Below are 25,430 nucleotides of genomic sequence, written 5' to 3' on the forward strand. Positions count from 1 at the left end.
CTAAAAATCAAGACCGAATCAAAAAAAGTGTTAGGGGTGAAAGTTGTTTCAGTTGGGGTCCTCTATAGCTGGTTGACGTTTGGCCGTTTAAAAACGGATGACCCTGTATATCTACGTTTATTTCAATGGAATATCTCAGAAATTCTTCTTTGTCAATGACAGCATTATAATAAACTATTTTATTATAGCATAAATTTCATTCTATTTGTACAAATGAAACGTTATGTACCAATAATATTAATAAACATACTTGAAAGAAATAATATCTGGTTTTCCTTTGCCAGCCTTTGTTTTTCTTAACTTGTAGATCTCTTTTGAGGTTCTTTTCAACATTTTCTCCACTCTTTTATCCTCGGCACTCTTTCCATTTTTTCCGCTTTCCGCTTGCGCCATGAGGCTTTGGAACTTATGATCCTCTAACAACCAAGTCGCAAAATCAGTGTCTCCTTTTTCTCGCGCCTGTTCCAACCTCTGTTTTAGTTCTCGTAACCGTGTGATTTCATCTTGAAGGTTGCTCAGTCTAGCGTGCTGTGCTTGGAGATCTAATTCGAGGTCCAACGATGTTCTAGCAGTGGGCGGTAAGTTGGTACACTTTTTAGAGACGGTTTTGCAACTGAGCGCAGACGAAGGACGTCGCCACCGTAAAGATCTTCTTTCGACTGAATTTCGTTGGAAAGGTCCACCCCTTCTATAAAGCGGCATGCTGCTATCGCTGTCACTTCGATTCAGCTGTCAAAACAATAATTTCAATAATGAAATTACTTATATTTAAGTGATTAAATACACTTATATTTACACTTATATTTAAGTGTCTTATTACTTATATTTAAGTACTAGTCCTTAACTACTTATCCTTAACTGCTTGTCTTTATCTTCTTAACTACTTCATAGTTTAAAAAAGAAAGGTTGTCATCCACCCCAATTGTTCTGACTTAATGGCCCGGGATAGCCACGTGACTTTTTAATGAATAATTTCCATTCACAGCCTTCAGACACTGACTTAAGATCAGTCTTGGTCTTGATCCGACAGGTCTTAAGTCTGTGACTAAACTTGTCACATTTTTTGCTCTGTATTATCGATATTATGAATTCTGACGCCAGAAACGTGCTTCAAGTTTTTGGCTTTATTTCGCAGAGAATCAAGACAAAATATAGCTCAATTTGTAGTTGGAGATATTTTCTAGTGCGCGCTGCTCTCGATTTCACCCAAAAAACTCATCCAATGGCATAAAAATGCTTGCATTCCACGGCATGCACATCGTCAATTTTTGGCCTACTTCTAACGCTTATATTACCAAATACCTGCATAATCTCGGCAGCTCCTGACCAGCGCGCACTAGATTGCACCTTTCTCTTTCGAATGAGCCCTTTACCGACGACAAAATATTCTTATATAAGGACGAAAACTTGTGGCACGTAAAACCATTTTTTGACGGTAATGTAGTCACTCTATCTTATCGCGAATCTACGAAGACCAGGCCCTTAAAGATTGTTCAATGTTGCATATTTTTACTGATTGTAGAAACAACTACAGTAATGTAAAAACATTAATTAACTTCAACTGTTTATTTTCGAGCGAATGTTTTTGTCAAAGACTTTCTACAATTGATCCAATGCTAACAAATTCTAAGAGGGTCATAAATCGATTTTTTTCATTAAATTGACAGTACAATGCTATGAAAATATTCTCTCAGAAGCATTTGGTATGCTATTAGGCTAGGTATGTGTACGTATGAAGGGTGTCCAAAAATGTTGTATTTTCTTGAAAGGTCAATGAGGTCATTGGAAGCAACTTGTTCCTTTGCGAAAATGTGTTTCGCGGCTTTGTTTTCAAGTTATTAACAAAAAGCACGGATCAATCAGCGCGCGGCAACAGCGGACGTATTCCGGCTTGGCCAATGCTAACGCCACGCTCATTGTCAGTTGTAGCCGCGCTCTTACTGAAAAAGTGAATAAGTGAAAACTGAAAAAGTTACTTCAAATGACCGCAGGAATCACCCCTTTCAAGGAAGTACAATATTTTTGGGACACCCTGTACGATTTTTATTTAAAATAATTGTGAACGGTGAAGCTTCTACACCTATTATAGTAATGACTTTTAATTAGTACAATGTGAATATGTCTTGTTACAGAAAAGAAAGAATTCTCAAGCTATGTCCACATTGAAGTAATATCGCACAACTTTTCGTCGCCTCTTGTTGCCTTGTTTTTTTTATTACCGACTGTTTTCAGCTCTATGCTAACAAAATGGTAAATAGAAACGTGGTGATATAGTAAAATTTCATCTAAATCTATAAATAATTATATTATTATTAGTTACACATTAAATAATTATTAGCATAAATTTGAGTTGTACAAACTAATTGTTGAAAGTAAATGTTAGAAAAATCGAAGTAAACAAACGGTCGAGGCAGACCATGTATCTTTTGTCAGAGCGTTGCCCCTCGCAACTGCAGCAGAGGCATACTGTCGAGTGCGTCCTCACGGCTGCGGATTTTTGGGACGGCGGACATTCTTATTCTGACTGTCGTCGTGTACGTTTGTCGCGAATAAAGATTCATAGCATTTTGTAATACGCCCACATTTATTTAAGTTAACGATATCGCGTTATCTATCTCCTTAGTACTTTTCTTACATAAATTTACGAAAGTTCGTTCATTCTTAGCAGTTTACACTAGATTTTGGCTTTAATTGAATGTATAATAGATTGAACATGTTTGTTCAAATTATATCATTTTATTTTTTGGGGTTCAATAATCAAACTACAAAATACGTAAATCAAAACAATGTCAATGGTGCGATTTTTGGCTTGAGTAACTAATGGTATAAACAATAAATATTATAATTATAATGCTGTGTCATTTATATGTATACTGCCTGTACTTACTCGACAAATATAGTGATTCTTGCTCACTGCGGCACTCGGGGAGAAAGTTTGACTTCTTTTAATGACGATAGAATTTTTATCATCGTAGATACTGTTAGGAGTAACACCAGCTGCCGAAAGTTTCCTTTGTTTCCCTTGTTCCGGTATAAAAATGCATTCAGTGTTCGTTTCTTTGTCCTCTGTTTGCTTCGTTTCCTCGGTCAATTCCTCATCCTCCTATTATTAACATTTATAAGAATACATTATAGCAGAAATCATAATAGAATATAAATTACAAGTATAATTATCACTTGATTAAGTTGATAGAAAATAAACATACATCTTTGTACCGATATTATTGAAAACCACATTTTATGAAGTTCACCGTTGATGTTAGCTTGAAGTTTTCAAATGTACATAAGTGCATATAAAACTTTAACACCATTTAACCTTTCATCGTCATCTGTTTGACATTATTCTGCGCTTATTCTTCTATTAGTTAATAAGCAGTTCTTCCATTGAAACGATTAGCTAATTATATAAGATACGCGGGATAAGCTTCAACATAATACGGAAGCAGAAAGAAGAAGAAATACATATTGTTACGGGTTCAGGGCATCTTCAATGAAAAAAACGTGTAAAATACCAATAAACTTTTATTAAATAGAGGAGGAAACCTTTATTGAAATATCGTCGTTACTAAGCCGACGCTGCAACGGAGACATGACAGAGTCGGTTGACGAACGCCGTTAAGGGAAGACACAAAGCTGAGTACTCCTCCTCTATTTAATAAAGGTTTATTGGTGTTTCATACGTTTTGTTTATTGAAGATGCCCCGAACCCGTAACAATATACAGGGTGAGTCCGTAGAAACAGAACACCTAAATATCTCCGTTACTTTTCGTTGTACAAAAAAACTTCTTAGGACAAAGTTACACTGTTTGAAGGGTCACATGTAACGGTGTAAGGGAAAAAATTGTCAAGGTCATTTTTTATGAGATTTCAAGGTCAACGATGTTTTTTTAAATGGAATGATATATCTTCGTTAACGTAATGTTGTAGCTCACAAAATAACGAATTCATGCAAATGACCTTCAATCCAGAAAAATGGAATAAACAAAATTCAACGTGTAACATTCATTTGCTTTATTTCTGTTACACAAAATGTTCAAAAATATTCCCTTGAGCCGCTATACATTCATTTAGCCGTGAAGTTCTTACCTTCGTACATTTTTTATTTTCAACACTACCAGTTTCACGGAATTTATTTATCAAATTGAAGTAAACGGAAACTGATGGACAATTACGATTAGGAAATCGGTCCTTGTACAACCGCACTGCTTCTCTTAAACACTGTCGACTTTCTCCATAAATGAAAATCATATCAATCTTATCTTCCTTCGAGTAACGAATTGTGAAACGTTCATCAATAAACTGATAGATTAGAAATTTTAGAAACAGTGGAAATCTGATAGCAAGAAGGTCTTCAGAGTAATTAGTAGTTGATAAACACGATTCTGTACGAACGCATAGGTGAAGGTATATCATAAATGTCTTCCTGTCAACACCGAATCTGTTATTATGTTGTGTATTGCGGTACATTTTGATGTGTTCAACCTGGAGCCTCGCGAGAAATTTAGGGAGATCAACTGAATTTCGTTAATTCGCAAGGTGGTCGAAAGATTCTCTAGGAATTCCTTCCTTAGTGGGAGATTCGGTAGAATAGACGGTATTTGTTGAAGAAAGTTGAGATTTTGATGAAATAGCTCGATTGAGCAGTCTAAATATATTCTCAGTAAAAAATACAAAATAACGCACTAAAGATTTTCGCCTTCGCGATAACAAAGCAGTACACGCACGCGGTCGCTACGCAGTCTCAAATAACGAATTGCAAGTGCTACAAAAATCTCTATCGGAATCGAAAATTATGGAGAAACGACACAGAACGCACGGAATCGAAAATGACCGGAAGCTAAAATTATGCGTCTCGCTTGGCCTAACGCGTGCGCTTCGATCTACGTATAATACTCGACTCGTCTCCGCGGTAACGCGCGAGCACACGCGTCGCAGGCGAAGTGACGTTACAAGTCACCGGTGTTACATGGATGAATTCGTTATTTTGTGAGCTACAACATTACGTTAAAGAAGATATATCATTCCATTTAAAAATACATCGATGACCTTGAAATCTCATAAAAAAATGACCTTGACAATTTTTTCCCCTTACACCGTTATATGTGGCCCCTCAAACAGTGTAACTTTGTCCTAAGAAGTTTTCTTGTACAACGAAAAGTAATGGAGATATTTTGGTGTTCTGTTTCTTCGGACTCACCCTGTATAATGGGTAAAGCACCTTAGACTTTCACCGAAAATATCTCCGTTGTTTTTAGTAATATGAAAAAATTAGGGAATTGTGCACGAAAGGTTCCTCCTCCAAAACTCAATATTCTGAACAACTTTTTCCTATACATGCAACAGCCGCTTAGCCTTAGTTTCTGAGATATTCGCGAACAACTGCAGCTATTACTACATATATTGAATTTTGCCTTTATACTGTTTAGTAGTTTTCGATCACATTTAACCCAACAACGACATCATAAAAATTAAAATGGGTTAGGTTTGGATTACATTTGGATTAATTTTCGAGTTAGGTTTGAGCTATATAGTTTTGGGTTAGGTTATAGGTTAGATTTTGGGGTAAACTTGACGAAACACCTATGTATGCCTCACGGATTTTTATGAGATTGGAATATGTTGTCAAGGTCATCATTATGAGCAACTGTTTTCTATAGATGTAACCGGCGTGGCGGTCTCTTTTAGCTTCCGAAATATTCGCAAAAAACTGTCGGAGTCACTACATATTACGAACTCTGTCTATTTTTCACTTGCACTTCTTCTCCTGCACCCCCCCCCCTCAAAAAAGCTAACATAAATTCACTCTGAAATTCAATTAAATTTGAATCGGAAAATGTTCAAAACTTGAGTTACTTTGTTGTTCTTTGTTTTCAATAAACTAAATTTCAGAGTGAGTTTGTGTTAGGTTTTTTGGGAAGGAGGTGCAAGGGGAGGGGCAGAGCCTCTCCCCAACCTAAAGAACAAATTCGATTATTCAAAATAGGCAGAATTTGCAACAGCGAATCTGATGGTTTCAACACATTTCAATTTCAATTTCAAAACCCGTGAGGAAGACGCTTTTCGACAAGTTTATCTTGTAGCGGCCAGCTGCATATAATAAAGTTGACACGTGCAATGCAGATGCTGGAGAGATTTTAGGACTCAGGCGACAATTGAAGCTATTTTTGAGGAAACTGTCAGGTAGAGTCATTAAGACACCCTCTAGGGTTGCAATTAGATTTTATTAGCGACAGCCTCAATAGCTCTCGCAAAGAGTCATAAAAAACCCCGAATTTCTAACGGCCCAAGCCGATGGTACGGGAACCCCGCGAAGACAAAGGGCCCGTCAGAAGTCCTACTTTTGCGTTTTTTAGCCGTAATTTAGGAAAGGTCCTACGAACTCCATACGAGCTCTGAATCTCTCGATATTTACGATAATGTCACTCGACAAGCAGTATGCTGCTGAATATTGCAAATTACGGCTAAAAAACGCAAAAGTAGGACTTCTGAGGACCTTTCCACCCTAGATTGAACTTTTATCTAGCGATTTTGACTACAGAACAGTACTATTTTTGCATTGTTAACAAATGAGAGCGGGCCTCCCGTACCCTTGCAAATCTCGTGTACGCGTACGGAGTTATGGAGGGGATGCACGGCGGGGCCACCGCCTTAAGGTTGTGCGGCCGATGGAAATTCCGTTACAGTGCGATTCACCAGAGTGGGGGTGCAAAGACGCCCCCACCTATCAAAGACCAAATTTGTATAAAAGAGTAGACAGACTGCAGTCTAAACACACTCTCGTCAAAACAGTCAGGCAGTAGGCCCTTGAGAATAAACAGCGTTGCAAGTCCGTCCGGGATTCTATTCATTTTCTACCGAACACAAACCTCCTTCTTAAAACCTTTATTCAACTGATTCTTCATCATCATTTGTCTTAAAAAGTTTACGCGGTATATGTATTTGTAGAAAAAGTTGACGAGTGATCGCACCAGGGTGACACATGCGAGCGCCACGGATGTGCACGTAGCGGAAAAATTCAATGAAACTAAGCCTGAGCGGTGATTACATGTACAAGAAAAAGTTGTTCAGAATGTTAAGTTTTATAAAAAGAAAGAAATTTTATCAAAATCGGTGAGGTGGAACCTTTTATGCACAATTACAAAAAATGTTTCAGAAAGAAAATATTTGATTCAGTGGGGCAATTATTGTGACGGAGAAGTTTTGTTTCTCTAGGTAATATTATCCGATATTTCAAGGTCATCACCGTTTTTTTTTTAAGGGAACAACGTACTTTGATTAGCGTAACATTATAGCTAATGAAAAGACAAATTCAACCATGTGTAATATGTTGACCTACAAATGACCTTCGAAGGAGTTATTCTTCAAAAAGCATAACTTAACGTACGAAGACCATGTTCATACTTACGGTACTCTACTAGGGTTCCGTTGTGATTTAAACACTGAAACATTGTTGAAAGACATCTCTTCTTTACAAATTGCCGTACTGTACAGCACTTTGTGTCATATTATATCAGTACGATTTTAGTTTCAGTTTCGAAATGTCATATTCGATCGGTGAAAACGATCGTTGGTACATTGGCGTATACCGTAAACGCGCTGGCTACTGAACTGTTCTACCACGTCCGGTCCAACAGCTAGGAAACCTTCTGTCCAATACTTCTCTTGATATACTGACGTAGCGAGCAGAGAATCCATCGTGTTGGAGTATGTCTTCAAATAAATCCGGCAAAATTTCTCTCAAAAATCGTGCATAATTTTGTCCCGTCAAGGTTCCGTTTATAAAGTACGGCCCAATTACTGTACTGTTTATAATACCGCACCAAACATTAATAGTTCACTCCCTTTGGTGTTCTACTTTACGGGACCAATGTGGGTTACCAACGGCCCAATAATGAGCATTTCGTAAATTTTCTGAACCATAATAGGTAAATCTTAAGTCATTCGTGAATAAAACATTATCAAAAAATTCCAGATTCTGACGGAGTCCTCGTTGACAAAAATTTACTACAATTCTTGGTGTAATGATAAATGAAAAGGACGAAATTGATGCCGGTGTAAAATTCTTAACACGCTTTGTTGACAAAGATTTGACTGTCTGGCGATTCCGCTTGTTCTAATGTATGGATTATCAACTACGGAACCAAAAATATTTATTTCATTATTTACATTTATTTGGGTTTATTTCGTACACGTTTTTTCTTATCTCCACTTCTCTTCCAGTTTCTCGAAAGAGCTTGAAGACCCTTTTGATAGTTGGAACGCTAGGATGATTCCGATCAGGATATGTTCTTGCATATTGTAATTGAGCTTGCACTACGTTTCATTAACATTCGCAGTAGACGATTACAATATCACATTTTTCACCGAACGAATACGACATTTCGAAACTGACACTGAAATCACACTGATATACAGTCAAACCTGTTTTTGTGTGGTAGATAGGAACGCATAAAAGAAAAAATATTCAGAAACTTCATAAATAGCTATAACAAATAATTTTTTACATCATATTAAAGAAAATTTTTTTATGGGGTTGAGAGGGACCGCATAAAGAAAAGTCTCACTTAGAAAATATGTCAAAGATTTATGAAATAGCGAGAAAGTGCTTTCCAAACAAAATAAATAATTATATTACACATGGAAACATTAAAAAAAATTCAATTTCTCGTTTTAAACATGGAGAAAGTTTCAAAATGCACATAATTCAATACTACTCATTGTAGTCCAAAACGCGCATCTTCTTGTGATGAGAACATTACAAGGGTGTTATAATGCCAACACCGTTGGCATTCATATACCGCATAAAAAAAAATCGCACAAAAAAGAAATCGCATAGAAGAGGACCGCGCAAAAACAGGTTTGACTGTAATATGACAGTGCACATATGACACACATGACAAAGTTATCACAACTATCACAGCACAGTAAGGCAATTTGTAAACAGATGTCTTTCGACAATGTTTCAGAGTTTAAATCAACGGAACCCTAGTAGAGTACGGTAAGTATGAACATGGTCTTCGTACGTTAAGTTATGCTTTTTGAACAATAACTCCTTTGAAGGTCATTTGAAAGTCAACATATTATACATGGTTGAATTTGCCTTTTCATTAGCTATAACGTTACGCTAATCAAAATACGTTGTTCCCTTAAAAAAAAAAAATGGAGATGACCTTGAAATGTCGGAAAATATGACCTAGAGAAAAAAAAACTTCTCCGTCACAATAATTGCCCCACTGAACTAAACATTTCCTTCCTAAAACATTTTTTCGTACTAGTAAAAACAACGGATATATTTTCGGTGATAGTCTTAGGTGCCTCACTCTAAACATATTCATATAAAACTTTAAAAATCACTATAAACTTCTATTCAAATATATGATGTTATTCAATTGTATTTTATAATTAGTCTTCAGTTTTAAAGTCTTTAGTTGTTTGTTTACCTTTAGATTTGACATCTAAAATAAAAAAAATATTACAAAATTTTGTTTAATTCTTTATGCGCTTCGTGGCATAGGAAAATCTGCTTTAAATTTTATTTAGATGATATTTGAACATAATTTTCTGTAATAGTGAGTTTCGGTACTTTTCTTTTTTTTTTTTTTAGAAAAACAAGCCCTGAAAATTACTAATATCATACCTCATGCTCCAATACATCCTCTAGAATATTATCTTCCATCATGAATTCTACGATAATTCCCTCTTCGTCACTGTCATCGCTGCCGCTCTCGCTACCAACATTTTGATCGTCTTCTTCAGGACTTCGCAAGCAGTTAGCCAGTTCTTCCAGTTTCAAGGAAATAGCTGTTTGCAGTTCGTCGCATCCTTGATTTCTTGTCAAGGTAGAGGTCTGAGAGCTGATTATTGTACTCTCGTCGCTACTTTCCTCTTTCGTATTTTGTCCAGTGCGATAAACTGATATGTCAGATTCTTGTTTATCATGTTTAGCACAAATATTATTGCTATTGCTATTGCTATTGCTATCGTTATTGTTATTGCTATTGCTATTGCTATTGCTAGTACTCGTACTAGGACTCTCAGGTGGCTGCATGAAACGAAAAGACAGCAGGTTGTACCATTTTACGCTGGGTGATTCTGGACAAAAGTCTGCAAGGGAAACTTGGGCAGAACCCTGAAAAAAAATGGCCAGCATTACAAATATGATAACTAGAAAACTCTGTGTATTAAACAATTACGGAGATAAATATAAAACGGGACAATAAGAAATCGTCGATAAATTAAAAGCCATGTATTTAGTATAATATTTAAAATCTGTTTCAATAACAATAAATTTATCCAACTTCGAAATTTACATTATTTTCTACCCTTTATTATTTACTTGCTCCTTTTTCACTGTGATGAGAACTATTTTTATGACATTAAGCGTAACGTAGAAAAGAAAAAATACATACCAAGCACTCCTCAGACTCGCTGCCTGTACACCAAACATTAACTTGAAGCGTTTTCGTGTACAATTTATTAAGTGGTACTGCAATCGGGAACGTTTCACCAAAGGTTGGCTTATGTAAATCCATTACCGGTTTCGTACAACATATGTGGTTAACAGGTAGTTGCATCGGAAGCAGGGCAGCTTTTATATACCTAAACACCAATAGACAGAATCTTTGGAATATTCATCAACAAAATATTTTCATGAAACTGTTAAAGATGCCACATTCAAGACCGGAACAAAATTGCAGCAAATGTGTATATACATAATACAAATCTAGATTGTAAATATATATTGTGACGTTGCAAAAATTGCGACGTCACTTCTCTGCCCCTAACGTTCTCTCGAAGGGACCGGACCGCCCCCTTTCGAATGATCGCTCACAGGTTTAGGGAGCGCTCCCCGAGGAACTCCCGTACCAATTACACTGTCCAACAAAATAAAACTTTTTTCGAGTTTTGCAATATCTGTTGGGTGATTCTTATACACTTTGTCATTCTAAAACCAAATCCGAAAGCAGAATTGCTCTATCACGCAACGTTTTCGAAAAATATTGGTTTTTGTAAAAATGCATGATTTTGATAAAAAATGACGTGTTACGCAAAAACTAAACACGCGAGAAAGTTCAAGTTTGAGTCAAGAAATAGAGGGGACTCTCCTCTACATATCCATATAGCTAATTATATTTTTATGTACTTCCTAATAGTTGTAAATGGTAGTTAAAGTTTCAAAATGTGCCGACGCGGGTACTTTGTACGCTCTATTTTTGTATTTATGTGAAAAATCTTTTATCTAGCAGGAATTTACTATACAGGAATGCATTCTACAGACATTTCTGGTAAAGAAACCATTCACGAAAAGTATTTGGTTCCCTTAATATACGAGAAGGTTCAGAAAATATTAATTGTCAGCGTGTGCGCGACGCGTTCGCGCCAGACGGCCATTGCAGCCTTTTCTCGACTTTGCTTTATTAAGCATTTCCACAATGAAATGTGAATATAACTCGTATTTTTATAATCTTTTGTAATGATTGGCACCCAAAAAGACAAAAAAAAAATGTATGTAAATAGTAAGCAAAGACATACTTGAGTGGTACCAACGTCGACTACGCATAGCGGCGGCCCTGGCGAGTCGAGAAAAGGCTGCAATGGCCGTCTGGCGCGAACGCGTCGCGCACACGCTGTCAATTAATATTTTCTGAACCTTCTCGTATATTAAGGGAAACAAAAACTTTTCGTGAATGGTTTCTTTACCAGAGATATCTGTAGAATGCATTCCTGTATAGTAAATTCCTGCTAGATAAAGGATTTTTCACATAAATACAAAAATAGAGCGTACAAAGTACCTCCGTCGGCACATTTTGAAACTTTAACAATCATTTACAACTATTAGGAAGTACATAAAAATATAATTGACTATATGAATATGTAGAGGAGAGTCCCCTCTATCTCTTGACTAAAATTTGAACTCTCTCGCGTGGTGAGTTTTTGCGTAACACGTCATTTTTTATCAAAATCGTGCATTTTTACAAAAACCAATATTTTTCGAAAACGTTGCGTGATGGAGCAATTCTGCTTCCAGATTTGGTTTTAGGATGACAAAGTGTATAAGAATCACCCAACAGGTATTGCAAAACGATTTTGGTGTTGGACAGTGTTATCGATCGATTTTTTACGAATTTTGCGCGCTCCGAGCACGACCCAGTTTTAGGAATGTGCTCCGCGCACCACCGGCCCTTACGACAACGCCAAAGGGCGCCTTGCTTCGTGGAAACGCCCGATGACAAGACCATAATCATTTCGTTGGAAATCTCGTGCACGGGTACTTTGGAAATGGGAGGAAAGAACCTAAAGAGAGAGGTGTGGGAAATGTGCAACAGAGTATCGAAGGGAGAAGGATGGCTGAAAGAGTGGAAGATAGAGATAATAATACCGATAAGAAAGAAAGGAGATGGTAAAACAACAGAGTGCTATAGAGGGATGACATTATTCAACACAATGTACAAAATTTACACGGTGGTGCTAGAGGAGAGGAATAATATGGTGCCGGAGAACCAGAAAGGGTTCAGGAAAGAGAGAGGGAAAATGGATAATTTATATGTATTAGCATACCTGATAAACAAAGCTTGCAAAAAAGAAAGGGAAAATGATCATTGCTTGCATCTGTAAAGAGTATCGTTTAGGATATGGTATGACTTTAATTAATAACAAAGAGTCTCTACATTGTTTATAAACACAAGCGGCAATGGGAATTGCGGGCTAGACTGTGCGAACAAAGCAGACTCTGTCTAAGTATACGTGTATCTAACGAATTTTCAAACTCGATTTTCTCGAAAATGAAGCCCCGTATGAAAAAAACTATATTGCTTATTTCCGATTAGATTTTATGTGAGGAATCATTCCCTTTCCGGTTGTACTACGATTTGCCAAACACCCTGTATATATGTACTACTTAGAATCGAATACAATCGCCATAGTTTGGTTAGTTTTGTTCGTAGACTCCAGTACAGCGCGATCCAAGCCGGACTCACCCCGCCATCGCGCGCTGCGGCCGTGCTCTGACTGGTCCATGTTTTTCGTTAATAACAAAGCCGGGGCGGACATTTTTGCAAAGGAAAATGTCGCTTAAATGAGTTCAGGAACCACCCATTTCACAGAGTTGATTGAATTTTGGGACACACTGTATTATTTGAAGTTTCATGTATATTCAACAATTTAATTCCGTTTCCCCTCCTACAAAAAGTGAAGAACGTCCAGCGCCCAGGGCTCTCTATAGGTGGAGCAGCGTAGGCGCAAGCGGTTGCCGCAGACCGTTCGTGCACAGCGTTCGCTTTCATTGTTCCCGCGTAGCGCGTGTGCATGCGTGCAATAATATACTGCACCAGTATTGTATCAGTATTATTTCATTTCATCAATTATAGTTACGTTTACTAATGTGCTTTATAATTTATTAATTTCCACAACAATGGTTATGGGCCCACGTGGCGTTGTGAGCAGGGCCCGCTCTAGCGGTTACGACGCCCCGGGCAAAAAAACAAATTGCCGCCCCTTTTTCAGCACTAAGCACCGCGCTGAACAAAATGACCTTTTTTTTAGCAAAATTGTCTGGCAAGGGTAGTCTGAAATTTTCTATTAATTGAATATTTAAAACATCATTATTTTTCTCACACTTACAGCCAAAGCCAAAATGGCGCCCCTAAATTTTGGCGCCCCGGGCAAATGCCCGGGTTGTCCCCCCCTAGAGCGGGCCGTGGTTGTGAGGTAACAGGTAACGGTAGAGTTCTGTATCAGAATGGAGAGAGAAAACCAAAACGAAAATAGGGTAACCAAATTAAATAATAATAACTATCGGTCAAGGAAAATTGAGATGAAATGGTACCTGAGAGGCAAAGGTCTACAAGATAATATGCTAAAGAAAGTAGAGCTGACCGCAAACCCTACAGATGGGCAAAGAACAATGTACATAGCAATTGAAAATAAAGCAATTGCTGCAATAGGTCTACACGTTGAAACAGACCAATAGGTGCACATAGAAGACTGTGTAAGCGCGCATGAGGCATGGACAATATTGGAACAAGTCCATCGACCAAAATCAAGGGTACGAATTATGCAGTTGAAGAAAGAATTCTACCACTTAAAGATGAAGGACGACGAGAATATGACTGCATACTTTGCCAGGGCCAAAATAGCCGCAACAAACCTGCGAGAAGCGGGAGCAGAGGTAGGTGACGAGGATCTTGCATAAACATTATTATCAGATCTTCCAGGTACCTATGAATACCTCAACATGACGCTGGCAAATGTACTAGACGATAAGTTTACTTCACCGGAAGTAAAAAGGGCATTATTGGCAGAATATAACCGAAGAGCATTAGGAGAGAATGCTGACAGTGAAGCAATTCCCAAAGAAGCCTTATTCGTTAAAACGATATTTGGTACTTTATTTAATTAATTATTGCTTTAATTGTAAGAAGGCTGGCCATATGGAAAGAGATTGCCGATCAAAACCCGAGAGAGGAAGAAGAAAGTACGAGTCCAAGTCAAGGAAAGATTATGACGCATTTCTTGTATCTGTGAACAATGTAGACATAGATGATGCGTGGCTCCTGAATAGCGGATGTACGCACCACGTATGCAGAAATAGGGAATAGTTTACCAAATTCGTTGAGTTCAAGTCAGAAGTAGTGAATACTGCGGTGGGCCTAAATAAACAAATCAGCGCAACCCTGAAAGCAAAGGGAAAAGGGAACATAGCATTGACAACGTTAGTGAATGGTAAGAAAAATTCCATTACATTGCATAATGTATATTATATTATACACATTATATCTATATTATGTCCGTTTAGCAAATCGAAAAGAAAAACAAAGTGCTAATATTCAAAGAAGGGAAAGTTATAATAAGGAATAACGTCACCAAAACAATAGTTTGCAAGACTGAGCGAAAAGATGATTTATACAGGGTGTCCCGTAACTGGTGGTACAACCGAACAGGGAGTGATTCTACATGAAAAACTGAGTCGAAAATATAGAATAAAATTTTTTGATACACGGCTTTCTTTTCGAGAAAAATGAGTGAAAATTTGTCTAGTGCGCGTGCACTCGGCTTACTTGCGGCTCAACGGATTCCACTGCCTCGCGTCTGGATATCTCGGAAATTGCCTTCGTACTTCTAGATATGTTTACAAACATTGTCAGTATAATATCACTTCTATCGCTCCTATTCTTTTCCCACCCTTATGAAATTACGCCTCCAGTTCTCATTATACCATCGAAATGGCAACTTATAGCAATCGAGAGTATATGCGATATGATGTTGGGTGCGTGTAATGATAGTGCTTTAGCAGCGGCTGTGATAGCGTTTGAACACTTAAAGCAACATAATAATTGGACATTACAAGAGGTTCAAAGGAATTTAATACGAAGAGCACAATTATGTCTACAACAACGTGGACAGCACTTCCAGCAATTTATGAATTAAATTAGTTTTATTCGATGTATACAAACCTCGAAAACCATTGCGAAAAAAGGTTGAGGTAACTCAGAATAAGTGCACGCGCACTAGACAAATTTTCAAACTCATTTTTCTTGAAAACAAAGCCTTGTATCAAAAAATTTTATTCTATATTTTCGTCTCAGTTTTTCATGTAAAATCACCCCCTGCTCGATTGTACCACCAGTTACGGGACACCCTGTATATCGTGAAGGCTGAGGCGGACGTGACAGAACCCACGCGAATAGATTCAAATGTACTAAACTTGAACATGAACGAAATATAGCATCAGCGTTTTTGCCACACAAGCCACGAAATCATTAAACGAATGGCAGAGGAAAACAGCGTGAGAGAGCTGACTAATACAAAGGGCGCTAAGTTTGCCTGCGATGCGTGCTGCGTTGGTAAGGCAACAAAACTTCCCTGTAAGAGACTAAGGGAAAGACAGACAAGACAGGTATACGAGTTGGTCCATTCTGACGTTTTTGGCCCTATACCAGTGAATTCAATTGGTGGGAGCAAATAATTCATCACCTTTACCGATGACTTTTCTCGGAAAATGATTGTAAAGTGTATGAGAAGCAAGGACGAAGCTAAAACTCACATCGAAGATTACATATTCAAAGTGGAGTGTGAGCAGAGTAAAAAAGTCAAAAGATTTAGAACAGACAATGGACTGGAGTCCTGTAATAGAGAACTTGACGGATACTTCAGGAAGTTGGGCATACGGCACGAGCGATCAAATGTGGAAACTCCGCAGATGAATGGCGTCACAGAAAGGATCAACCGAACGGTACTAAACATGATGAGGTCGATGCTCGCTTCAGCCGGTTTCTCACAGAAGTTTTGGGCCGAAGCAGTCACAACTGCAGCGTATATCAAAAATAGAGTGTGCCATATCGGAATTGATTACGAAGTACCATTGGCTATATGGACCGGGAACACGCCAAGCGTGTTGCATCTAAAGGTATACAGACAGGGGAGAAATAAATTGTACAATCGAGCAGTGGAGTGCATACTAGTAGGTTATAGATATAATATCGAAAGCGACATTGAAGCCAACTTTGTAGAAATAGTGGCACCACAAACTTAACTGAGGCCTTGAACTCCCCGCAGACAGAGGCGTGGAAGGATGCCATACGAGACGAGATAGATAGTTTGGAAAGCAGGAACACATGGAAAATAACCGAGTTGCCTAAAGGAAAAACTGCCATCGGCAACAAGTGGATCTTTAAAATAAAAACCGATGCAGACGGCAAATTGGCGAGATACAAGGCAAGGTTGGTAGCCCAGGGATTCACGCAGAATAGAGGAATCGATTATTTAGAAACATATTCGCCAGTGGCGAGCTTCTCCCTAATCAGAATATTACTAGCATTAGCAACGGAATTCAACTGGTATACCAGGCACGTGGACATAAAGTGCGCGTACTTGTACGGAAAACTGCAAGAGGAAATTTACATGAGAATCCCACCGCTGCACAAAAACGAGGCAGGAGAAATTGCAAGATTGGTATGTCCAATTTATGGGCTGAAACAGTCCGAGACAAATTGGAACAGTGAGTTGGATGAATTCCTAACCAAGCATGGATTTCGGAGGTTGAAGTCATCGAGCTGCACTTACCTTAGAGGACAGTGGACAACAATTATCGTGTACGTGGATGATTTATTCATATTTGCGAGCGAGTCAGCGTCGATAACACGAGTCATTATCAGTATATGAATTAAAAGACCTTGGTGAGATGAGCCATGCATTGGGGGTCAAGATAGAGAAGAATCGCAAGGAAGATATACGCATGTGACAAAGACAATACATAGAGACGCTACTACAGAAGTACAACATGGAGGAATGTCGTGGAGCATCTACACCGTTGGATCCGGGAGTTCTTTTAACGACAAAAGATGGGTCAACTACACTAGAAGAAAAGGATGCGATGGTGCAAAGGGCCTAGCCGATTAAGATGGTCAACACTGCCCTTAGAGGTTTTTCAATGATTAATGAACCATTCGAAAGCTGACCCAGAAAAACCCCTCTGAGCAAAATTTCAACCCTCTATCTTGCCCGTGAGGGTAGTTACAGGGTAAATTAGATTTCGCGCTTTTCCACGCATTTTCCACAATCTGATGCTGCCTAAAATTCTGAAAAAATGTGGCATATTTTGGATCCTAAGACAGATTTTTGAGAATTTTTTCAGATTTTTTTTTTTGCAAACTGTGGTCGTAAAAAATGAAAAACCTGAAAAAAAATCGGAAAAATGTACATTTCTCAAAAATATGAAAACATGCTATTTTGCTGTTTAGTGCCCCAATAAAGTACCATAACAGGCAGTGTCGTCAATTTTTTTTAGATTTTTTGTTGTGGGAAGTCCACTTTTGTCAAAAACAAGAAAAACCGAATTTTTTCACCGTTTCTGCTATTAGGAGGAAAGTTACACTTGTTGGTTTTACCGCAGGTATATATTAAGTCATTTTAAACATTATTACATTGAAACAAGTAAGTGTTTATCTAAGAAATGTTTTAAGAGAAAAAATTAATTGTATTTTGTGCGGTGTATACCAGAATGTTCGTAACGTTTACAACATTGCCGGTTGGCACATCGGTTTAGGCGTCGGACTACGGAGCGGATACGATGGGGTTCGAATCCCGTCGTTGGAAAAGTTTTTTTTTCATACATCATCTTTATTTTTTCAATTTCTTATATGGTTTATTCATGTGATTTTAAGAATATTTTTTTAATAATTGGAACTGCAAAACGACTCCATTTCAAACAGTATCCTCGGTAGATACTCTTGATTTTTCGGAAATGACAGAAGTAGATTTAAAAATTCTTTTCGCGGAATCTTACCAATTTTCACAAGCAATATCATATCTGGCGGAAATCGTGGACGAATACAATAATATAAATATTAATTTATTGCCTAATCCAAGAAAATAATATCATTAAATTCGAAGTAAAATCGGAGTAATTTAAATAAAAGTTAGTTAAAAATGTTACCTAAATATTTTTAAAACATTAAAAAAATATTCTTAAAATCACATGAATAAACCATATAAGAAATTGAAAAAATAAAGATGATGTATGGAAAAAAAACTTTTCCAACGCGATTTTTTTTTTTCAATATACGTTTATTCAGCCAGAAAGGAAAAGAAGGTAATATACAATATACAATATGAACAAACTTAACGATAACAATAGAGGAGAAAGAATAGAAAGAGAAGAGAAAGAAAGTAGCGATTTCCTTAAACGTATAAATTAGGAGTATGTGGCTTAATCTAGGGGTATGCAGACTAAAGACTCAGTGTTGAGTACGCGTAGTCTGGACCGTCACTTTGTATTGCACTTATTGCGGTAAGAGGTAGTGAGGTACTGAAGTGTTCGAAATTTAATCTTTGGCGTAGTGAATCTAGTATAGGAAGACGGCCGCGAGATAAAGAGAGAAAAAAAAACTATACTATATACGATTAATTGTGGGTAGGGGGGAAGTGATAACAAAGGGCAGGGGGGGAATGATGATGATGGTAACAATAATAATAATGAGGATAATAATGATAATAGTAATAGTAATGATGATAATGATAATGATAATAATAATAATAATAATAATAACAAGAATAGTAATGATAATAATGACGGCGACGCGCCACGAAAGAGGTTATTCGCAATTGTATATAGGTAACATATTTTTCTTTGGGATCGTAATTTGGTATCGTTACGTGTATACAAAGTTCTTATGACTAATTGTAAGCTTAGGATTAAGATTTAATTATAGACTAGTTGTACATATTGCTAATTTCGTGGGTTTACAATTCTAGAGCCACCAGTATTTCTTTTTGTTTGCTCTGGGGTTGTTGTTTACATCTGCCGCAGTTAGTCTATACATGTATCTTAAGTTAGGATCGTTAGATTCTATGTTCTTATTGTATAGAATTTTTTTGTCGAATGCTCTTCGGTTGTGATGGTGGATTAGAGGTATATTATTGTCGTTTTGAATAAACCCTTCGCTATCCAGGTATACGAAGGCTTCCGGGGGAGTGTAGCCTGTTTGTCGGGTATGGTCGAAGTATAATGAGTTTGGGTACAGGAAGTGTGCTATCAGTGAGTTGGATGTTATGTTATGAATTTTGGACCAGTGATCTCTAATTAGCTTCAGTATGAATAAGTCGATGCGAACTAGCTCAGCCTCTTCATATAATTTGTAATTACTGATCATTTTAGTGTAATTTGATTCTGTTGATCTATATTTACCTAGACAGGCCCTAACGCATTTTCTTTCGAATACCCGTAGCTTTTCCATAGTGCCGGCGCAGATGTTGAACTATATTTGGCAGCCGTATGTTAAAATTGGCCTTATTAGGGTTTTATAGCAAATGATTTTAACGGATTTGTTCAAGTCTTTAGAATAAAATAATCTTTTGTTTGCCATAAAGGCTTTTCTGGCTTTTTGGATTTGTATGTTAGTATGGTTAGTGTAGTTGAGTTTGAAGTCGAGAAAAACACCGAGGTACCTTACGGTGTTTTGTGTGGGATTTTTTCATTTATGTTGTTTGTTGCATGTAGGTAAAATTTTTTTGAGTTTACTCTAACATCGTTGTTTGCGTCCGATATTTTGGAAATGGATTGCCTGAATAAGATCGTTTCACATTTTTGTGTGTTAATTTTTAATTTCCAGGTTTGGAAATAGTCTTGCGTTTTATCGAATAGAATTTGTAGTTGTTTTTGGATGATTGACGGTTTACTGTTACTTATGTATATCAGTAAGTCATCCGCGAAAGCTATTGCATTTTTGTTGTTTTCCTCGGTTAAGTTGTTAAGGCCATACATTTGGAGTAAGTCACTGATGTAAATGTTGAACAGGATGGGGGAGTTTACTGTACCCTGCTGTAATCCGTTTGCGATGTGAAATTCTCTGCTGGATTTGTTGTTGCCTTCCGTGACAAAAAATCGTTTCCCGTGGAGCATATCCCATATCATTTTGATTAGGTGTTTGGGAAAGTCTTTTTTTATCAGTTTGAAAAATAATACGTCTAGCCATACGGTGTCAAATGCCTTTTCTAGAGCAATGAAGCAAGCGCCCACGCAGTCACCGGCATTTCTGGCCCAGCATATGTCAGATGTGAATTTTGTGATGGCATGTATGGTGGAATGGAAACGTTTGAATCCGAACTGAGTTTCTGGAATGATATTTTTTTCTGTGCAGTGGTTATTAATGGCATCATTGACGATAGTTTCAAATACTTTGCTTATGTTGGGTAGTAAGCTTATTGGCCGGTAGCTGCTCGGGTTGCTTCCTTCTTTGTCTTTTTTCTTTATTGTTATTAACTTAGCTGTTTTCCATGATGAAGGGAAGTATGATAAATTCAGTCAGTTATTAAATATGATTGTGAAATAATAGATGTAGCGCGTTGGTAAGTTTCTCAGTACTATGTTAGGGATTTCGTCAAAGCTGGCTGATTTTTTTCCTCTAAGGTTGCGAAAGGTGCGTGATGGTGTGTATGTATTTGTGAAGTAATTCTGTGGAGCATGCGATTTGTCTGGGTAATCGGCGGTATTTTGTTGTGAGAAGTTGCAGGTGGTGTGTTCGTTTACTTTGTCTCTTTCTATTTCTTGCTTTAGTTCGTTGATTCTTTTACTAATTATATTGGATAGTTGTTCTTTTCCCAAGTGATTGTTCTGTGAGTGGACTCTTTCGAAATGTTTGCCTAGAACGTTTAGTTCGTCTATTGTTTTGTTGATGATGTAGTTGTTATTGTTGTCCTGTTGTAATGAATTTATGTTTATGTTGGCCTCTTGGAGTAGAGTCTGGGGGTGCTGTGGGATTTTGAGTGTTTCTATTTTACTGGGAGTTTTTTGTCTGAATATGTTGTTTATTTTTGGAAAAAGATTTTCTGGTTTATGTGTTGAGATGCTTTTAATTCTTTGTCCCCAGAAATTGCTTACCGATGACTGGAAGGCCACTTTTATTTTATGTCTAGTGTTTTTTAATACCTTTTTTAGAACTTTGACCTGGATCTCCTCGGTGAGTGATGGCGAGTTATTTCTTGAGAGATTGTTTATCTGGGTGATTAGAAAGCTTTTTTCTTTTCTTAGTTTTTTTATGAGAGGTGTGATGAATTTAAATGCTGAGGTTTTGTTGAAGTCGAAATATGGGATTGTGCTGTCTACAGCTTCTAGGATGTGTTCGTTTAGTTGTTCTAGGTGGGTATCTATTTCGACTCTGGTTAGGTTTCTGATGCGTGGAATGACGTAGTCTTTGTTACTGTTTTGCAGGAGTGTTTTGAATTCTGTCCAGTCAGCGTTGTTGTAATTTCTTTTTTGGATTGGGTTATCTGCGTCAAAGGATAGTAGGGGGTGGGATTCTATGGAGATTGTCATGTGTAGGGCTTTATGGTCGCTGTCGTAGTCTAGGCATTTGACCTTTCCAGAGGTAGTGTTATAAAATTTGATCCTTTTATCAGCCAGACAGAGATCCAGGTAGGAGTTGCTGCCAGGGAAGGATGGTTTTTCTGTACTCAGCAGTCTGGTTCTGAAAGTAATTTGGTTTTCTTGGTGCCACAGGTACAGGGAATTAAATTGCCCCAAGACGTGTGTTTCGCGTTTAGGTCGCCAGCAATGACGTAGTAGTTATTGGTGTTATTTAGGTTGAGTTGGTTGAAAAGGCATTTGAGGTCTTGCATGAATTCTTTTTTGCCGCTGCTAGCTGCGTAAGCTGATACGAAGAAGAATTTTTCGTTGTTGCCTAGTTTAGTCTCTATTATTGTGCATTCGAGGCACGGATTATTTGTGTGGTTACGAAGGTCTATTGTATTGCATTTTAGGTCTTTTCTACATAATATAGCAGTTCCCCCGCCCTGTTTAGCGTTGGGTCTGTCTGTTCTGAACATGTTATAGTTTTTGAATGATAATTTATGGATCGGGTTGAGTTTTGTTTCGCATAGAAGTATTATGTCAGGGTTGTGTGTTTCGAGGAAATCGCCGAGGGAGGCTCGTCTCTCGTTGGTGATTAATGAGTTAACGTTTATTGATATTAAACATAAATCATTGACCAGGATTTTGCTATTGTTTGGAAGTGACATTTAGGGAACGTCTATATCTAATAAGTCTACTATTGCATTTATTTTACGGGCGTTTTCATGAACCTGTGATGTGATTTTATCTAGGTGGATATTGACTGTCTCCGCAATTGTTTTTCTGATTTCCTCAATCAGGGAGGGAGTGGGGGGTTGTCTAGATATTTAAATGTTTCTGAGTTGTGTGTGGATTGTGTTGCTTGCTGTTGAGGTTGTGGAAGAGTGGGCAGGTTTCTTTTGTTTGAGACTATTTGGCTGTATGATATTTTCGGGTTTACTAGGTTGTTGATGCTATCTAGTTTCTTTTGTGCGACTATTTTTTGTTGCTCTTTTTTTTCTAATATTCTGTTTCTAATTTCGGTTGGTTTTGGGCAGCCCCTGTATGATGCGGAATGTCCAAAGCTTTTGCAGTGCACGCAGTATGGTTTGTCAATGTTGTCTGTTCTGTCTATGTGGTTAATAGGGAGTAATTTACACTCTCCCGGGTTATGTTTTTCGTCGCATTTTACACATCGGTATTCAAGGTTGCAATTTGCCGCCGCGTGTCCTATTCTTTGGCAGCGTCTGCATTGGGTTTGACTAGTTTTGTTGAGCTTTTCCCACATTACAACCGAGTGTAGCAGAACTTTGATGGAGTTTAGCTTTTCTAGTTTGCTATTTGGAGATAATTTGACTAGAAATATTGGCAGTTTTTTATTGTTAATTGTTGCATATTTAATTTGGAATTTATTTACGCTAATGAATTGCAAGTCATGGATTTTTAGGTTTTGTAGTTCTGCCAATATTACTTCGGTTTCAAAATTTCCATCTTAAATTTTTCGTTTTTTGGTGTGAATGTGTAGTAGGGAACGTTCTTGTTTTTGAGGATTATACAGGATTTTTGGAATACCGTTATGTTGTCTGTTTGTAGGATTTGTTTGTTGGCGTTAATCTTTTTTACGAAAAAGTCTGTAGTTATACCCGATTTTTTTAGGAGGTCTATGGTGGACTTCGGAGATTGTCCTGTGATGTTTATTGGGGGTGGTTTACCTGCTCTGGGTCTTTGTGTGTCTTCCGCGTCGGGTTCCGGCAGTGCTGGGGAATCCCTGGCTACATTGTCTGTGATTATCGGCGACTTAGTGACGTCCTTCTTTTTGGCCTCGCTTTGTATGTCAGTGGAGGGGTGTTGACGTTTCCTTCCCGGCGTCGTTGGGTCCTTTTTACTTTTGTATTCCAAGTTCTCGAATGGTAATGGTGGTGGAGCGTCTTCCGTTGTTAGGACTGCAAATTTGTTGTTGCGTAGGAGTTTTTCTTCTTCTGGCGTTTGCAAATGTTTCTTGCGTTCTTCCTCTAGTTGGTGCGACAGTTCTAGGATTGTGTTTTTTAAGTTCTCTATCGTCTTGAGCATTTCTTCTTGTGTTTGTGAGGCTGAGGTGGAGGTTCCTTCCTTTGGTTTTTCTTGTTTTTTGGTTGTGGAGTTGCTTATTTTTCCCATGGTTTTGTGCTTTTCTTTTGTCGAGTTTGTTCTGGTGTTGTTTTTGGTATGTAGGTTTGGTGGTGGGTTCAGTCGTTTTGTGTTCTTGTTCCGGAATATCTGTCTAATTATATTGGATGTTGAGGGGTTGTCTATCATGTGGTCTGCTCTGATGGTTGGTCCCGGTTTTGGTGTTAGCTCTCTGTTTCCTACCGTGCCTGCGAGGTTGTAGGTGGAGGTAGATTCGCTGCATTTCAGAGTTTTGATTTTTTCACCATCTGTGCCATTTGGTTCTTTTTTGGTGGGTATTTTGTACGTTATTACAGGGGCATGCGCCCTTGTTCTGTTAGAGTTCGCGGAATCGGTATGGATCCACGCTGTTTTTTTTTACTCCTGGTTTAATAGGATGAAGAACTGGTTGTGTTGGATTTTAAGCGTCACTGTATGAACCACTGATGTATCTGGAGGTTTATTCACTTGAACACTGCATGTGTGATTATCACGCTAAACATTTACTAACGGGTGCTTTCTCGGAGTATATCCTTCGGCAATCTGATGGCTTTGAACGGTTGGCGAGGGTAGGTCTTGCCTCTACGGAGGTCAAAGGAAGACTGACGCCTAAACCGATGTGCCAACCGGCGATGTTGTAAACGTTACGAACATTCTGGTATACACCGCACAAAATACAATTAATTTTTTCTCTTAAAACATTTCTTAGGTCAAACACTTACTTGTTTCAATGTAATAATGTTTAAAATGACTTAATATATACCTGCGGTAAAACCAACAAGTGTAACTTTCCTCCTAATAGCAGAAACGGTGAAAAAATTCGGTTTTTCTTGTTTTTGACAAGGACTTCCCACAACAAAAAATCTAAAAAAAATTGACGACACTGCCTGTTATGGTACTTTATTGGGGCACTAAACAGCAAAATAGCATGTTTTCATATTTTTGAGAAATGTACATTTTTCCGATTTTTTTTCAGGTTTTTCATTTTTTACGACCACAGTTTGCAAGAAAAAAATCTGAAAAAATTCTCAAAAATCTGCCTTAGGATCCAAAATATGCCACATTTTTTCAGAATTTTAGGAAGCATCAAAGTGTGGGAAATGCGCGGAAAAGCGCGAAATCTAATTTACCCTGTAACTACCCTCACGGGCAAGATAGAGGGTTGAAATTTTGCTCAGAGGGGTTTTTCTGGGTCAGCTTTCGAATGGTTCATTAATCATTGAAAAACCTCTAAGGGCAGTTTTGACCACCTTAATCGGCTAGGCCCTTTTAATCAATGTTTGTAATCTACATAGGGATGTGCGGGCCGCCCGAAACATCGGGTCGGGTCGCAGATAGTCGGGCAGGCTCGATTCGGGCGCTCGATACTTCATGACACATCGGGCGGCCCGAGCGTTTCGGGCTACCCGAGAGTTTTTGGCTGCACGAGAATGACTCGACTTCGTCGGGCGGGTTTGGGAC

General features: G+C 38.0%; 1 protein-coding gene across 13 annotated transcripts in view; it reads right to left on the bottom strand.

The window, feature by feature from the left end:
* Positions 1–25,430, bottom strand: part of LOC143355912 (protein kibra-like) — a 247,416-nt gene that overhangs the window by 1,556 nt on the left and 220,430 nt on the right. For all 13 annotated transcript variants that reach the window (XM_076791107.1, XM_076791104.1, XM_076791106.1 and 10 more), the window contains 4 exons: positions 10,411–10,600; positions 9,639–10,130; positions 2,888–3,103; positions 251–729 (listed from right to left, as the gene is read on the bottom strand). In XM_076791107.1, the coding sequence (XP_076647222.1) occupies positions 251–729; positions 2,888–3,103; positions 9,639–10,130; positions 10,411–10,600 (1,377 nt within the window). The remainder of the gene's footprint in view (positions 1–250; positions 730–2,887; positions 3,104–9,638; positions 10,131–10,410; positions 10,601–25,430) is intronic.

The sequence above is a fragment of the Halictus rubicundus genome, chromosome 7 (assembly GCF_050948215.1).
Source record: "Halictus rubicundus isolate RS-2024b chromosome 7, iyHalRubi1_principal, whole genome shotgun sequence".
NCBI lineage: Eukaryota > Metazoa > Arthropoda > Insecta > Hymenoptera > Halictidae > Halictus > Halictus rubicundus.